The 18,301-nt window shown below is 44.4% G+C and overlaps 1 protein-coding gene across 1 annotated transcript in view; it reads left to right on the top strand.

Moving 5' to 3' along the window:
• Positions 1-18,301, top strand: part of HOMER2 (homer scaffold protein 2) — a 103,945-nt gene that overhangs the window by 74,763 nt on the left and 10,881 nt on the right. Inside the window, exons 6-7 of the mRNA XM_060755224.2 lie at positions 7,353-7,509; positions 13,632-13,742. Of these exons, the coding sequence (XP_060611207.2) occupies positions 7,353-7,509; positions 13,632-13,742 (268 nt within the window). The remainder of the gene's footprint in view (positions 1-7,352; positions 7,510-13,631; positions 13,743-18,301) is intronic.

Genomic DNA, 18,301 nt, shown 5'->3' with positions numbered 1-18,301 from the left:
GGCATCCTCAAGAGGTTGTGAGATCTGTTGGAAACTAGGCAAGTGGGGTTTATAGTAAATGTAAAGGTTTTCCCCTGACATTAAGTCCAGTTGTGTCCGACTCTGGGAATTGGTGGTCATCTGGTCATCTCCATTTCTAAGCTGAAGAGCTAGTGTTGTCCATAGACACCTTCAAGGTCATGCGGCCGACATGATTGCATGGAGTGCCATTACCTTCCCACCGGAGCGGTACCTATTGATCTACTTACATTTGCATGTTTTCAAACTGCTAGGTTGGCAGAAGCTGGGGCTAACAGCAGGAGCTCAGCCTGCTCTCCGCATATGAACCTGCAACCTTTTGGTCAGCAAGTTCAGCAGTTCAGCGGTTTAACCCACTGCCCTACCGACGGCTCCAGGGTTTATATATCTGTGGAATATCCACAAAGTGAAGAGAGAGGCGGCCAGAAGACAGTTCCACCTTGTCTCCCGTGCTATGCTAATAATATAATGTATTATAATATAATGTAATGTAATATATGGTGTATACATATAATATTTATAATATTATAATGTAATACAATATAATACTAATACTAATAATATATTATAATAATATATTTTATATTACATGTAATATTATTAATAATATTACAATATAATAGTATAGTACGATATAGTAATATATAATACTGATATTGTACTATGCTAATAATATAATATATTGTGTGTGTGTGTGTATTATTTATTTATTTATTTATTTATTTAGAACTTTTGTATACCGGTCTTCTCACCTCCGTGGAGGGACTCAGGCCGGTTTCCAACAATAATATCACAAGCAATCATTTAAAAACAGCACATTCCATAATACACTAACACATTAAAATACCAAAAATACAATCACATAATTACAATGGCCAAGTCGTCACAATAAAATCGTTGTTCATCACCATCCATCCATATAGCCACGAGTTATTGACTCACTCGTCAAATGCCAGTTTCCAGAGCCAGGTTTTCACCTGTTTTCTAAAAGTCAGGAGAGAAGGGGCAGTTCTAATCTCCAGTGGGAGGGAGTTCCAGAGCCGAGGGGCAACCACCGAGAAGGCCCCGTCCCTCGTCCCCACGAGGCGCGCTTGCGAGGCTGGTGGGACCGAGAGCAGGGTCCTTCCAGACGATCTTAACAATCTTGATGGTTCATAGGGGAGAATCCGTTCGGACAGGTAAAGATATATATATATATCTTGTAAACCATATATATATATATATATCTTGTAAACCTTTGGGGTGGGAAGGGTGGCATATTAATGTTGTAAATAAATAAATATAGAAACATCTCAAGTTGTCAATTCACCTAGTCTTGCACGTAACTTAGAAATTGATGTGATGTTACCAATAGGATACTAATTCTGACATTTCTCTGGGTTCAAGGAGGTTTTGTCTGGTCCTTGGATATATTTTTTGATAATTAGTATATTTACATACCACCTTTTCAGAACTTATGACCAGAAGTTATTAAAATAGTAGACCTAGTAGAAGGAAAATAACTATTTTTATAGATAAAGAACTATTTTTAAACAAGCAATGCATGGAAGTGGAAGAAGACAACAGAATAGGAAGGACCAGAGACCTCTTCCAGAAAATTAGAAACATTGGAGGTAAATTTCAGGCAAAAATTGGCATGATAAGAAATAAATATGGCAGGGACCTAAGAGAAGCTGAAGAGATCAAGAGAAGGTGGTGAGGCTATACAGAAGATCTGTATAGGAAGGATAATAATATTGAGGATAGTTTTGATGGTGTGGTGAGTGAATTAGAACCAGACATCCTGAGGAGTGAGGTTGAATAGGCCTGAAGAAGCATTGCTAACAACAAGGCAGCAGGAGATGACGGGATCCCAGCTGAACTGTTTAAAATCTTGAAAGAGGATGCTGTGAAGGTGATGCATGCCATATGCCAGCAAATATGGAAAACACAAGAATGGCCACCAGACTGGACAAAAATCAACTTATATCCCCATATCAAAAAAGGGAAATGCTAAAGACTGCTCAAACATCCGTACAGTGGCCCTTATTTCTCATGCCAGTAAGGTAATGCTCAATATCCTGCAAGGAAGACTCCAGCAAGACAGGGAGAGAGAGTTGCCAGATGTTCAAGCTGGGTTTAGAAAAGGCAGAGGAACGAGAGACCAGATTGCCAATATCCGCTGGAGAATGGAGAAAGGCAGGGAGTTTCAGAAAAACATCTATTTCTGCTTCATTGACTATTCTAAAGCCTTTGACTGTGTGGATCATAATAAATGGTGGCAAGTTCTTGGTGGGATGGGCATCCCAAGCCCCCTTCCCTCTCTCCTGAGGAATCTGTACAAGGACCAAGGAGCAACAGTCAGAACAGACCACGGAACAACAGACTGGCTCCAGATTGGGAAAGGCGTCCGGCAAGGCTGCATCCTCTCCCCCAACCTTTTTAACTTGTATGCAGAACACATCATGCAATGTGCGGGGCTTGATGAATGCAAGGCTGGGGTGAAAATTGCTGGAAGAAACATTAACAACCTCAGATATGCAGATGAGGAGCCTTCTAATCAAGGTGAAAGAAGAAAGCGCAAAAGCTGGGTTGCAGATAGACACCAAAAAAACCAAGATTATGACAACAAGAATGATTGACAACTGGGAAATAGATGGAGGAAATGTGGTGGCCGTGAGAGACTTTGTATTTCTAGGTGCAAAGATGACTGCAGACGCAGACTGTGGCCAGGAAATCAGGAGACGCTTCCTTCTTGGGAGGAGAGCAATGTCCAATCTTGATCAAATAGTAAAGAGTAGAGACATCAGACTGGCCTCAAAGATCCATTGCCTAGTCAAAGCCATGGTATTCCCTGTAGTAACCTACGGATGTGAGAGCTGGACCTTAGGGAAGGCTGAGCGAAGGAAGAGAGATGCTTTTGAGCTGTGGTGTTGGAGGAAAGTGCTGAGAGTGCCTTGGACTGCGAGAAAATCCAACCAGTCCATCCTCCAGGAAAGAAAGCCCGACTGCTCACTGGAGGGAAGGAGACTAGAGACAAAGCGGAAGTCCTTTGGCCACATCATGAGGAGACAGCAAAGCCTAGAGAAGACAATTATGCTGGGGAAAATGGAAGGAAAAAGGAAGAGAGGCCGGCCAAGGGCAAGATGGATGGATGGCATCCTTGAAGTGACTGCATTGACCTTGAAGGAGCTGGGGGTGGTGACAGCCGACAGGGAGCTCTGGCGTGGACTGGTCCATGAAGTCACAAAGAGTCGGAAATGACTGAACGAATGAACAACAACAACAAACAAAGGATGTCACAGCCGGAATCACAGACACAGATGCAGGCAGCAGGTCAGGAGAAAATGCTGCAAGAACATGACCACTCCAGTGGTTTGATAACAACAACAACAACAACAGTAGAAGGCAATTTACAAATGCACTTGAATTAATGTATTGTCAACGGCTTTCATGGCCAGAATCACTGGGTTGTTGTAGGTTTTTCCGGGTTATATTGCCATGTTTTAGAGGCATTTTCTCCTGATGTTTCGCCTGCATCTATGGCAAGCATCCTCAGAGGTAGTAAGGTCTGTTGGAACTAGGAAAAATGGTTTATATATCTGTGGAATGGCTGGGGTGGGGCAAAGGACTCTTCTCTGCTGGAGCTAGGTGTGAATGTTTCAGCTGGCCACCTTGATTAGCATTTGATGGCTTGGCAGTGCCTGGGGGAATCTTTTGTTGAGAGGTGATTAGATGTGCCTGATTATTTACTCTCTGTTGTTTTGATATTGTAATTTTAGAGTTTTTAAATATTGGTTGCCAGATTTTGTTCATTTTCATGGTTTTCTCCTTTCTGTTGAAATTGTCCACATGCCATCAAATGCTAATTAAGGTGGTCAGTTGAAACATTCACACCTAGCTCCAGCAGAGAAGAGTCCTTTGTCTCACCCTGGTCATTCCACAGATATATAAACCCTTTTTCCTAGTTCCAACAGACCTCACTACCTCTGAGGGTGCTTGCCATAGATGCAGGCAAAATGTCAGGAGAAAATGCCTCTAGAACATGGTCATACAGCCCCGAAAAAACCCATTTTCCTAGTTCCAACAGACCCCACTACCTCTGAGGATGCTTGCCATAGATGCAGGCAAAATGTCAGGAGAGAATGCCTCTACAACATGGTCATACAGCCCCGAAAAAACCCATTTTCCTAGTTCCAACAGACCCCACTACCTCTGAGGATGCTTGCCATAGATGCAGGCGAAACGTCAGGAGAGAATGCCTCTACAACATGGTCATACAGCCCCGAAAAAACCCATTTTCCTAGTTCCAACAGACCTCACTACCTCTGAGGATGCTTGCCATAGATGCAGGCAAAATGTCAGGAGAGAATGCCTCTACAACATGATCATACAGCCCCGAAAAAACCCATTTTCCTAGTTCCAACAGACCTCACTAACTCTGAGGATGCTTGCCATAGATGCAGGCGAAACGTCAGGAGAAAATGCCTCTAGAACATGGTCATACAGCCCGAAAAAACCCTTTTTCCTAGTTCCAACAGACCTAATTACCTCTGAGGATGCTTGCCATAGATGCAGGCGAAACGTCAGGAGAAAATGCCTCTACAACATGGCCATATAACCCGGAAAAAACTACAACAACCCACTTGAATTAAGTTGTGACACAAGCTTACTATCCTAACACCATGATCACAAGGTAGGTGTACAAATATTTAACTGAAGATTACTCTCGAGTAAGCATGTGAGTTTTAGTTAATTTCAGAATCAATAAAAACAGATTGACGATAAGTCTTGGGGTGAATGGGATTACATTTAATAATCCCCTTAAATCCATTTCCATTAAACTAATCCCTTCTCCCTTGTTCCAACTGTCAACTGACATAATTCCAGCCATCAATCCCCAGTTGTCGCTCCACGCTCTGTCCGGTTCCTCCAACATACACGCTCCAGAGTCATTACTTCCAAGCTGTCTTCAAGCTATTTTCCCTCTAGGCTTCCACACCCACATCTGCTATTTGAGAAAGACCTTAAACCCAAAGGCTACCCAAGTTATGGCTGCTTTGACCTTGGGAATAAGGGCCGAAAACACCCCTCCCTGGAAGAACGCCTTTCCTCAAAACCCCCAAATCCAGTAGAAAAACAGATCTCTCTTGGTCAGAGCTCCTTCTGTTCACCATGCAGATCTTCCCACACACAGCTGTCTTTGCATAATCCTGAAATGAAAATTATCCTGCTTCGGTTTGCAAGAAGGATATTGTGTCTGAATGCTTTAAAAGAAGGAAAAGAACCCCACCTGTATTTTGGGGGGTTTCTTTTTCCGCCTCAGGAGTGACTTGAGAAACTGCAAGTTGCTTCTGGTGTGAGAGAATTGGCCGTCTGCAAGGATGTTGCCCAGGGGACGTCTGAATGTTTTATCATCCTGTGGGAAGCTTCTCTCATGTCCCCGCATGGGAAGCTGGAGCTGACAGATGGGAGCTCACGCGGCTCCCCAGATTTGAAAGGCCAACCTTTCGGTCAGCAGTTCAGCCAGCAGAAGGGTTTAACCCATTGCGCCATTGTGGCTCCAATAATAATATTAATTATTATTAATTGCCATGGGGATGCTCAGATGTTTTACCATCCTATGGGAGGCTTCTCTCATGTCCCCGCATGGGAAGCTGGAGCTGACAGATGGGAGCTCATGCTGCTCCCCAGATTCGAAAGGCCAACTTTTCGGTCAGCAGTTCAGCCAGCAGAAGGGTTTAACCCACTGCACCATTGTGGCTCCAATAATAATATTTATTATTAATTATTATTAATTATTAATTGTCATGGGGATGTCCAGATGTTTTACCATCCTGTGGGAGGCTTCGCTCATGTCCCCGCATGGGACGCTGGAGCTGACAGATGGGAGCTCACGCTGCTCCCCAGATTTGAAAGGCCAACCTTTCGGTCAGCAGTTCAGCCAGCAGAAGGGTTTAACCCACTGCACCATTATGGCTCCAATAATAATATTAATTATTAATTGCCATGGGGATGCTCAGATGTTTTACCATCCTATGGGAAGCTTCTCTCATGTCACTGCATGAGAAGCTGGAGCTGACACATAGGAGCTCACCCCACTTCTTGGATCCAAACCGCCGACCTTTCGATTAGCAGTTCAGCCATCATAACTTCAAGTTGCTTCTGGTGTGTGAGAATTGGCTGTCTGCAAGGATGTTGCCTAGGGGATTCTCGGATGTGTTACCAACCTGTGGAAGGCTTCTCTCACGTCACTGCATGAGAAGCTGGAGCTGACAGATAGGAGCTCACCCCCTCCTTGGATTTGAACCGCTGACCTTTCAGTCACCAGTTTAGCCAGCATAATTGCAAGTTGCTTCTGGTGTGAGAGAATTGTCCATCCGCAAGGATGTTGTGCAGGGGACACCTGGATGTTTTACCATCCTGTGGAAAGCTTGTCTCATGTCACCGCATGAGAGGCTGGAGCTGACAGATTGGAGCTCACCTTGCTCCTTGGATTCAAACCGCCAACCTTTCGGTCAGCAGTTCAACCGGCACAACTACAAGATGCTTCTGGTGTGAGAGAATTGGCCGTCTGCAAGGACGTTGCCTAGGGGATTCTTTGATGTGTTACCAACCTGTGGAAGGCTTCTCTCATGTCACTGCATGAGAAGCTGGAGCTGACAGATAGGAGCTTATCCCCCTTATTGGATTTGAACCACCCTCCTTTTGGTCAGCAGCTCAGCCGGCACAACTGCAAGTTGATTCTGGTGTGAGAAAATTGTCTATTTGCAAGGACGCTGCCCAGGGGACGCCCAGATGTGTTACCATCCGGTGAAAGTCTTCTCTGATGTCACCGCACGAGAAGCTGGAGTTGACAAATAGAAGCTCACCCTGCTCCTTGGATTCAAACCACTAACCTTTCGGTCAGCAGTTTAGCCGGCACAACTGCAAGTTGCAACATTCCCACTTGCCTCAAACAGACAAGAGTTCGTTCTCCCACCCTGGACAATATTCCACAGATATATAAACCCCACTTGCCTAGTTTCCAACAGACCTCATAGATAAGTGAAACGTCAGGAGAGAATGCTTCTGGAACAAGGCCATACAGCCCGGAAAACTCACAGCAACCCATACTGAACAATTTTGCAAGTAAGTTGTAAAGTTGTTTAGCAATAGATTAAATGAACAAACCCTTTGAGGGTTTGTTAAAAGACATTTTTAAAAGTAGTGTCAAAAATGTAGCCAGTCATCATCCCCGGCTTATTTCATGATGTCGTTGCAGAGCTGCAAATAATTGAATTATGATTGGGCTTATTGTTTTTGTTTCATACACAGAAATATCATTTTTTTCCCCTCCCCTGTATCTGTTTCAGTTCCTCCAACGTAAAGAGATGGGAAATAGAACTGCAGTCCCTTCGGGAGAGCAATGCCAGGCTGACTTGTGCGCTCCAGGAATCTGCAGCCAGCATCGAACACTGGAAAAAACAGTTCTCCGTTTGCAAAGAAGAGAACGATCAACTTAGGAGCAAGGTAAAGGACGCAACATGACTTTTTTTCTGCTATGTTAGTAGAAAGAAAGCTTACTGGTTGTAAATCCTCAGGAGTATATATATCGGTTCCTGGTGAGAACTTTACAGCGTTCCCTCACTTATTGCTGGGGTTACGTTCCTGAACCACCCGTGATAAGTGAATGTCCGCAATGTAGGGAAGCCCAGGACTTACATCAGGCCGGGGTTTCCCTTCAACAGCGCTCAAGGGGGCTCTGAGGAAGAGGAGAAGAAAGAGATTAGATTACTGCAATGCACTCTACATGGGGCTGCCTTTGTAGACTGTTAGGAAACTCCAACTAGTCCAACGGGCAGCAGCCAGATTACTCACCAGAGCACCATATAGGGAGCACACCACCCCCCTGCTATGACAAGCTCCACTGGCTGCCGGTTCACTTCCGAGCACAATTCAAAGTGCTGATCTTGGCCTATAAAGCCCTATACCAGCGGTTCTCAACCTTCCTAATGCTGCGACCCCTTAATACAGTCCCTCATGTTGTGGTGACCCCCAACCATAATATTGTTTTCGTTGCTACTTCAAAACAGTCATTTTACTACTGTTATAAATCATAATGTAAATATCTGATATGCAGGATGCATTTTCATTCACTGGACCAAACTGGGCACAAATACCCAATACACCCACATGTGAATGCTAGTGGGGTTGGGGGAGGATTGATATTGTAATTTGGAGTTGTAGTTCACCTGCAATCAAAGAGCATTCATTCTGAACTCCATCAACGATTGAATTGAACCACATTTGGCACACAGAACTCCTATGGCCAACAGAAAATGCTAAAAGGGTTTGGTGGGCATTGACCTTGAGTTTTGGAGTTGTAGTTCACCTACTTCCAGAGAGTGCTGTGAACTCAAACAATGATGGATTTGGACCATGAGCATGACTACTCAATATGTTCAAATGTGAATACTGGTGGAATTTGGGGAAAATAGGCCTTGACATTTAGGAGTTGTTGTTTCTGGGATTTATAGTTAACCTACAATCAAAGAGCGTTCTGAACCCAGCCCACAATGGATCTGCACCAAACTTGGTACACTTCCTACATGGCCAGCGTTGAATACTGGTGTGGTTGGGGGGAGCCTGTTTTAGAATTCTGGGAGTTGTAGTTCACCAACACCAAAAAGGAAGAGAAGGACAGGCAGAGAATTTTTCAGCCTTCTCTACCGAAATGGTCCCTAAGACCATCAGAAATATGTGTTTTCTGATGGTCTTTGGTGACCCCTCTGAAACTCTCTTCGCGACCCCTCCAGGGGTCCCGACCCCCAGGTTGAGAAACACTGTCATAGAGGATGGAGCGACAGCACTCGCTGTGGACTCGATCCCATCCGTCCATGGCATTGAAACAACACCTCCTTCTGTGCTGTCTGTCTGTGTTCTGTCTCTATACAACCGGCATTGAATGTTTTCCATGTGTGTGTACTTGTGATCCACCCTGAGTCCCCTTTGGGGTGAGAAGGGCGGAATATAAATAAAGTGTTGTTGTCGTTTTTGGTGGTGGTGCAGCAGGTTAAACCGCTGAGCTGCTGAACTTGTTGGCGGTTTGAATCCAGGCAGCAGGGTGAGCTCCCGCTGTTAGCCCCAGCTTCTGCCAACCTAGCAGTTCGAAAACATGCAAATGTGAGTAGAACAGTAGGTACAGCTTCAGCAGGAAGGTAACGGTGCTCCATGGAGTCATGCGGGCCACATGACCTTGGAGACGTCTACGGACAATGCCAGCTTTGAAGCCATGCTTTTCATGCAAGAGTGAAATGCACTTTCCATTTTAATCCATGCAGAAAAAAATAATTTCATGTTTCTTTAGAACAGTGGTTCTCAACCTTCCTAATGCCGCGACCCCTTAGTACAGGTCCTCATGTGGTGGTGACCCCCAACCATAACATTATTTTCGTTGCTACTTCATAACTGTAATTTTGCTACTGTTATGAATTGTAATGTAAATATCTGATATGCAGGATGTATTTTCAGTCACTGGACCAAATTTGGCACAAATACTCGATACACCCAAAATTTGAATCCTGGTGGGGTTGGGGGTGATTGATTTTGTCATTTGGTAATCCTGGAGTTGCTGGGATTTATAGTTCACTTTAAATCAAAGAGCCTTCTGAACTCCATCAATGATGGAACTGAATCAAACATGGCACACAGAATTCCCATGACCAAGAGAAAATACTGGGAAGGTCTGGTGGAAATTGACCTTGAGTTTTTGGAGTTGTAGTTCACCTATATCCAGACTGTGGACACAAACAATAATGGATCTGGATCAAACTTGGCACAAATACTCAATATGCCCAAATGTGAACACTGGTAGAGTTTGGGGAAAATAGATCTTGACATTTGGGAGTTGTACTAGTTGCTGGGATTTATAGTTCACCTACAATCAAAGAGCGCTCTAAATCACACCACAGATAGAAACGGGCCAAACGTCCCACACAGAACCCCCAGTTCTGGACCATATGACTGTTATGATAATTGGAAACGGCTACGTGATTATGTGATTATATAATTAATGTTATTGTTTTTAATTTATTATGTACTAGCCGTCCCCTGCCACGCGTTGCTGTGGCCCACTCTGGTGGTCATGAGGGTTCTGTGTGGGAGGTTTGGAAACGGTGCTCCATGGAGTCATGCTGGCCACATGATCTTGGAGGTGTCTACGGACAACGCCGGATCTTTGGCTTAGAAACGGAGATGAGCACCAACCCCCAGAATCGGGCACGACTGGACTTAATGTCAGGGAATAACCTTTACCTTATTTATTTACAATATTTCTATCCCACCAAGGAAACAGTGCTCCATGGAGTCATGCTGGCCACATGACCTTGGAGGTGTCTACGGACAATGCCAGCTTTGAAGCCATGCTTTTTATGCAAGAGTGAAATGCACTTTCCATTTTAATCCATGCAGAAAAAATAATTTAATGTTTCTTTAGAAGATGTTGTGGAACAAACTCAGATATATGCACTCATCTGGGGTTTAGTCAGTGTTGGCTTAATGATGATCCTTATGGCTTTGTTGAAATGCACTTCAATCTATGGCACAGGGAAGCCTTCCTTCCTGGGTTTGCTCCTCCAAAAAGGTTAACAGATACAGTGACTGTGTTCAAGATGCAGGCCTCCCTGAAAAGTATAAGGAGAGGAATGAAACTACCAACACCATATGGCTGTTCCAGTGGAGAACGGTGCTACATTTGTCCTGAAATCAAGTTCAGTTGAGTGGGATTGTTGCTACCGGTAGCACTAAGGGGAATCAAATACCACTGCCGTCAGGAAATCTCTCCCAAGATTGTATGGCCCAATTAAAAGCTTCTGACGAATCACACCATATTATTTTAGTGACAGCACACACTACTATTCTTGGGCTACAGCTTTAAATTATATAAGTTTACACCTCTTGGTTATTCTCCACTGACATTTACACTCAACATACTGAATATGGGGAGGAATAACACACTTTGGCAGGCAGGAGCTGTGCCTTGTCTTCTGGTATATTTTGAAATATCGACTGCACAAAATAAACCCAAAGCATTGAACCGCTTGGGATCAAGATTTATTTATTTACTAGCCGTCCCCTGCCAGGCGTTGCTGTGGCCCAGTCTGGTGATCTGGAAAATAAAGTAATTAGAAAGTGTTGGTTTCTAATATATGTAATTCCTTTATGCTTGTGAGTAAACAGTATTTCGTGCTGTTTCTTTGTCAGTGTTGATGTGGAGAGTGTCTGCTTTGCCTACTCTGGAATATGCAGCATACCATAGTCCTTCTTTAAAGGTCTCTTTCAAATCTGTGATACTATATCTCTCTCTGTGTGTGTGAGAATCATATCTATCTATATTTATGACTGGATGACTCTTTGTCAGGAGGGCTGTGATTACATTTTCTTGCCCTGGTGAAGAGAGTTGGACTGGATGGCCTTAAGTATTTTCTGTTGGTCATGGGGGTTCTGGGTGGGAAGTTTGCCCCATTTCTGTCGTTTGTGGGTTTCATAGAATCATAGAATCATAGAATCAAAGAGTTGGAAGAGACCTCGTGGGCCATCCAGTCCAACCCCATTCTGCCAAGAAGCAGGAATATTGCATTCAAATCACCCCTGACAAATGGCCATCCAGCCTCTGCTTAAAAGCTTCCAAAGAAGGAGCCTCCACCACACTCCGGGGCAGAGAGTTCCACTGCTGAACGGCTCTCACAGTCAGGAAGTTCTTCCTAATGTTCAGATGGAATCTCCTCTCTTGTAGTTTGAAGCCATTGTTCCGCGTCCTAGTCTCCAAGGAAGCAGAAAACAAGCTTGCTCCCTCCTCCCTGTGGCTTCCTCTCACATATTTATACATGGCTATCATATCTCCTCTCATCCTTCTCTTCTTCAGGCTAAACATGCCCAGTTCCCTAAGCCGCTCCTCATAGGGCTTGTTCTCCAGACCCTTGATCATTTTAGTCGCCCTCCTCTGGACACATTCCAGCTTGTCAATATCTCTCTTGAATTGTGGTGCCCAGAACTGGACACAATATTCCAGATGTGGTCTAACCAAAGCAGAATAGAGGGGTAGCATTACTTCCTTAGATCTAGACACTATGCTCCTATTGATGCAGGCCAAAATCCCATTGGCTTTTTTTGCCGCCACATCACATTGTTGGCTCATGTTTAACTTGTTGTCCACGAGGACTCCAAGATCTTTTTCACACGTACTGCTCTCGAGCCAGGCATCCCCCATTCTGTATCTTTGCATTTCATTTTTTCTGCCAAAGTGGAGTATCTTGCATTTGTCACTGTTGAACTTCATTTTGTTAGTTTTGGCCCATCATCTCTTTAATCTGTCAAGATCGTTTTGAATTCTGCTCCTGTCCTCTGGACTATTGGCTATCCCTCCCAATTTGGTGTCGTCTGCAAACTTGATGATCCTGCCTTCTCGCCCTTCATCTAAGTCATTAATAAAGATGTTGAACAGGACCGGGCCCAGGACGGAACCCTGCGGCACTCCGCTCGTCACTTCTTTCCAAGATGAAGAGGAAGCATTAGTGAGCACTCTCTGTGTTCGTCCACTTCAGAATGCTCTTTAATTGTAGTGAACTCCCAGTAACTACAAATCCCAAATGTCAAGGTCTATTTCCTCCAAACTCCATCTGTGTTCATATTTAGGCATATGGAATTTTTGTGTCAAGTTTGGTCCAGATCCATCATTGTTTGAGTCCACAGTGCTCTATGGATGTAGGTGAACTACAACTCCCAAATGAAAAGTCAATGCCCCCCCCCCCCAAAACCCTTCCAGTGTGTTCTGTTGGTCATGGAAGTCCTGTATGCCAAGTTTGGTTCAATTCCATCATTGGTGGAGTTCAGAATGCTATTTGATTGTAGGCAAACTATAAATCCCAGCAACTACAACTCCCAAATGCCAAGATTCTATTTCCCATAAACTCCACCAGTGTTCACATTTGAGCATATGGAGTATTCGTGTAGAGTTTGGTCCAGATCCTTCATTATTTGAGTCCACAGTGCTCTCTGGATGGAGGTGTACTACAACTCCCAAACTCAAGGTCAATGCCCACCAAACCCTTCTAGTATTTTCTGTTGGTCATGGGAGTCCTGTGTGCCAAGTTTGGTTCAATTCCACCGTTGTTGGGGTTCAGAATGCTCTTTGATTGTAGGTAAACTATAAATCCCAGCGACTACAACTCCCAAATGACAAAATCAATTTTTTGAGTGAAGGACATACATTGGGTTGTTGGGTGTTTTGTGTCCAAATTTGGTGTCAATTCTTCCAGTGGTTTTCAGGTATTACAACAATGAACTCAGAAAAGAGGCCAATTTGTTACAAATTAGAATCATTGAGCTGGAAGAGACCCTGAAGGCCATCCAGCCCAATCCCATTCCGCTGTGGAGAAACATACCATCGAACCACTCCCAACAGATGGCCATCCAGCCTCTCTTTTAAAATCTTCAGAGAAGGAGACTTAACCACATTCCAAGGCAACATATTACATTGCTGAACAGCTCTTACTGCCAGGAAGATCTTCCTGATGTATAGTTGGAAACTTCTTTAAAGTCAAGCATATATGGAGAAATGGGGACATAACCTGGTTATCTTTTCTTCCCTTCAGATTGAGGAGTTGGAGGAACAATGCGATGAAATCAACAAGGAAAGGGAAAGAAACGTGCAGCTGAGCAAGCGCCTCCAGGAATTGGAAGCTGAGCTTCAAGACAAGGAGTTGGTATGTAAAACTAAAGCATGGCAATGAATAGCTTTCAAAGCAATATACATGGAGACCACATCTTTGGGGAGATCGTTCTCTTCCGCAGGAATTGTAAAATGCTGATATAGATCCCTTCGGAGGTTGAGCAACTCTCTAGGGCTCTCCGGAGATGAAAAGGGCGTTCTTTCTTTACTAATCTGAAAGTATAGGGTTTGCATGGTTTTGCACTTTTATAAATACCTTGGAGCCTTATAGGTATCTGAAAAAAAATGGCTAGGAATGTTTCGACCTTTTTTTCTTTCTTAATTCTTCACCCACGTCTTCCTTCTCTCCGTAGTAGTTATAGTTAGGGATGAAGACGAACGTCTGAGAGTAATGGTGACAAGGCTGTCAAAACCTGTTGTTGTAGCATGGAACGTATTCATTGAATTGGAAAAATGATGCAGGTGATTTGAAGGGGGGAAGCTGGAGATTTATTTTGCAGGTCCTCCTCCAAACGTCATTGCCAAACCAAGTTTAGGGTTTATTAAAAAACCTTTTATTGTGCCAGAAGCAACGTGAGAATATAGTTATAAGGTATAGAAAAGCCTTGGACTGCGAGAAGATCCAACCAGTCCATCCTCCAGGAAATAAAGCCCGACTGCTCACTGGAGGGAAAGATACTAGAGACAAAGTTGAAGTACTTTGGCCACATCATGAGGAGACAGGAAAACCTAGAGAAGACAGCTATGCTGGGGAAAGTGGAAGGCAAAAGGAAGAGGGGCCGACCAAGGGCAAGATGGATGGATGGCATCCTTGAAGTGACTGGACTGACCTTGAGGGAGCTGGGGGTGGCAACGGCCGACAGGGAGCTCTGGCGTGGGCTGGTCCATGAGGTCACGAAGAGTCGGAGACGACTGAACGAATGAACAACAACAATAGAAAAACCACAAACTTGGCATTATACTAAATGTCCCTTGACCAGAAACTGGCCACTTCGAGTGCCTCTAGTGTCGCTGTAAGAAGGTCTTCCATTGTGCATGTGGCAGGACTCAGGTTGCATTGTAGTAAGTAGTCTGTGGTTTGCTCTTTTTCACACTCGCATGTCGTGGACTCCACTTTGTGGCCCCATTTCTTAAGGTTGGCTCTGCATCTCATGTTACCAGTGCACAGTCTGTTCAGTGCCTTCCAAGTCACCCCAACTTCTGTTTGCCCAGGGAGGAGTCTCTCACCCAGTCTCAGCCACTAATTGAGGTGCTGGGTTTTAGCCTGCCACTTTTGGACTCTTGCTTGCTGAGGTGTTCCTGTAAGTATCTCTGTAGATGTATTGTTGAAGGCTTTTATGGCCAGAATCATTGGGTTGTTGTAGGTTTTTTCGGGCTATATGGCCATCTTCTAGAGGCATTCTCTCCTGACGTTTCGCCTGCATCTATGGCAAGCATCCTCAGAGGTAGTGAGGTCTCACTACCTCTGAGGATGCTTGCCATAGATGCAGGCGGAATGTCAGGAGAGAATGCCTCTAGAACATGGCCATATAGCCCAAAAAAACCTGCAACAACCTCTGTAGATCTTAGGAAGCTGGTGGAGTACAGCTGAAGCATTTTCTGCAAAGTCCGTTGCCAACTCGGCATGTTGTGGCTAACAGGTTAATGTAAATGGGTGGCATTCAGAAATCTCTTTCTGTTGCCAAATTTGACCCCAACATTGAGCAGAGTTGGGATCCACAGTTGAAGAAACAATGCTTTAGACCATACATGGGAAAACTTCAGCCCTCCAGGTGTTTTGGACTTCAACTCCCACAATTCCTAACAGCAGGAATTGTGGGAGTTGAAATCCAAAACACCCGGAGGGCCAAAGTTTGCCTATTCCTGCTTTAGACCATAGTTTCCAAAGCCATGTACTATGTGGAGAATCATAGAATCATATAGTTGAAAGAGACCTCATGGGCCATCCAGTCCAACCCCCTGTCCAGAAGCAGGAAAACTGCATTCAAAGCACCCCCAACGGATGGCCATCCAGCCTCTGTTTTAAAGGCCTCCATAGAAGGAGCCTCCACCACACTCCGAGGCAAAGAGTTCCACTGCTAAACGCCTCTCACAGTCAGGAAGTTGGTAGGGGGATAAGCAGGCCCTCAGGTACATATTATAAACATATTAATATTTCAGTGGGAAGTGTGGGCCTGCTTTTGGCTGATGAGATAGAATTGTTGTTGTTGTTGTGTGCTTTCAAGTCATTTCGGACTTAGGTTGACCTTGAGCGAGGGCTGGGTACCTTGGAGGGCCGTATCTGGCCCTCGGGCCTTAGTTTGAGGACCCCTGCTTTAGACCAAAAAATGTGCAAACTTCAGCCCTCCAGGTGTTTTGGACTTCAACTCCCACAATTCCTAACAGCAGGAATTGTGGGAGTTGAAGTCCAAAACACCTGGAGGGCCAAAGTTTGCCCATTCCTGCCATGTACTATGTACATTCCTGCCATGTACCATGTACTATCTGGGGAATCATAGAATCATATAATTGGAAGAGACCTCATGGGCCATCCAGTCCAACCCGCTGCCAAGAAGCAGGAAAATTGCATTCAAAACACCCCCAACAGATGGCCATCCAGCCTCTGTTTTAAAAGCCTCCATAGAAGGAGCCTCCATCACACTCTGGGGCAGAGAGTTCCACTGCTGAACGGCTCTCACAGTCAGGGAGTTCTTCAATGTTCAGATGGAATCTCCTTTCTTGTAGTTTGAAGCCATTGTTCAAACTACAATTTTAGGAATTATCCAGAATCCTAACTTCTCTGTGTTATGTTGAACTGTAATTTGCCTACAGCTAATGTTTTGGTTAAGACTATGGCTCCATCTTGGGATTTGCGGTTTGGGAGGAATCATTTAGAATGCTTAGCCATCTTGGAGCGGGGCCTCACCTGCAAACTCCAGATCCCAAGAGTATATAGGACTGGATTGCGGTTCTTAAAGTCAAATCATAATACAGTGATCATGTAGTCTGGAAAAAACTCTGTGGTGGGGAGAAAGAGGTATGTGAGGTCAAAACATCTTCTCTCCGTATAATACCTCCTCGTGGAGATTAGAGGGGCTCTTTTATCAGTGGGCTGCAGACGGAGCTGTCTGCGTGGGTCCAAATAGCGCCTGTCGGATTGTGCCTTTCATGTTCGGTGTTGACTTGAGCTGATGCTAATAACTCTTTTAAAGCCAGGGCTCCTTTTCAGGTCTGATGTGGCTAATGCTCCTTAACAACTAGGGCTGTTAGAAGAGCTTCAAGCACATGGATATGACGGTTCTGAGTATGATGGTTTTGACGCGCGGTTTCAAACATCTATCAGCAGCGTTCCTCAAAGACAAAATGTCATGCTTTTTTCCTTTTTTTGCTCAGCCCTTTCTGCGGGTAATAGCTTTCCTAATGAGCCACAGATTGTAACTTTCAAGACACCCACTCAGCCAGAAAATGGACTCATGAATATTACAGACTTCATTTCCACTTGCGATGGAAATGCCTCGGCTTTCTTTTGGGCTCTGCTACTTGGATTAGCAAACCCCCCAGTTCGTGCAAAATAACAGAGACATAAAGTATACCTGGCTTTGCAAGACAAGCACAGCAGGTGATGCCATAAAAGGGACTCCTTTCACACCTTCATATTTTGAGGGATACTGAAAAAATGGAGAGCATGCAGAGCAGCGGAGCGGATGTAAATATGTGTTGTCGAAGGCTTTCATGATTAGAGTGATGATTGGCCCAAACTAACAAAATAAAATTCAACAGTGACAAATGCAAGATACTCCACTTAGGCAGAAAAAACGAAATGCAAAGATACAGAATTGGGGACGGGTGACTCATAGAATCATAGAATCAAAGAGTTGGAAGAGACCTCATGGGCCATTCTGCCAAGAAGCAGGAATATTGCATTCAAATCACCCCTGACAGATGGCCATCCAGCCTCTGTTTAAAAGCTTCCAAAGAAAGAGTCTCCACCACACTCCGGGGCAGAGAGTTCCACTGCTGAATGGCTCTCACAGTCAGGAAGTTCTTCCTCATGTTCACATGGAATCTCCTTTCTTGTAGTTTGAAGCCATTGTTCCTTGTCCTAATCTCCATGGAAGTTTGCTCCCTCCTCCCTGTGGCTTCCTCTCACATATTTATACATGGCTATCATATCTCCTCTCAGCCTTCTCTTCTTCAGGCTAAACATGCCCAGCTCCTTAAGCCGCTCCTCATAGGGCTTGTTCTCCAGACCCTTGATCATTTGAGTCGCCCTCCTCTGGACACATTCCAGCTTGTCAATATCTCTCTTGAATTGTGGTGCCCAGAATTGGACACAATATTCCAGGTGTGGTCTAACCAAGACGGAATAGAGCATGGGGAGCATGACTTCCCTAGATCTAGACACAAGGCTCCTATTGATTACCCTTGTGTAGCATAATACTGTATTCTTATGTGTAGGAATGGCTGTATTATTTTGATGGTTTAATAACGCTTCCCAGAATTAGTTTATGCCAAGCTTGCGATAAAGCACCAAAATGATTTGGGTCAAGCTGTGAAACATTATCATTTTCGCACTTCACATTTCAGCTAATCATTTTGTTCAAACCGTTTTGC

Source organism: Anolis sagrei, chromosome 9 (assembly GCF_037176765.1).
Source record: "Anolis sagrei isolate rAnoSag1 chromosome 9, rAnoSag1.mat, whole genome shotgun sequence".
In the NCBI taxonomy this organism is placed as follows: Eukaryota; Metazoa; Chordata; class Lepidosauria; order Squamata; family Dactyloidae; genus Anolis; species Anolis sagrei.
The sequence above is the reverse complement of the archived record's forward strand: the minus strand, read 5'-3'. Positions and strand labels throughout refer to the sequence as shown.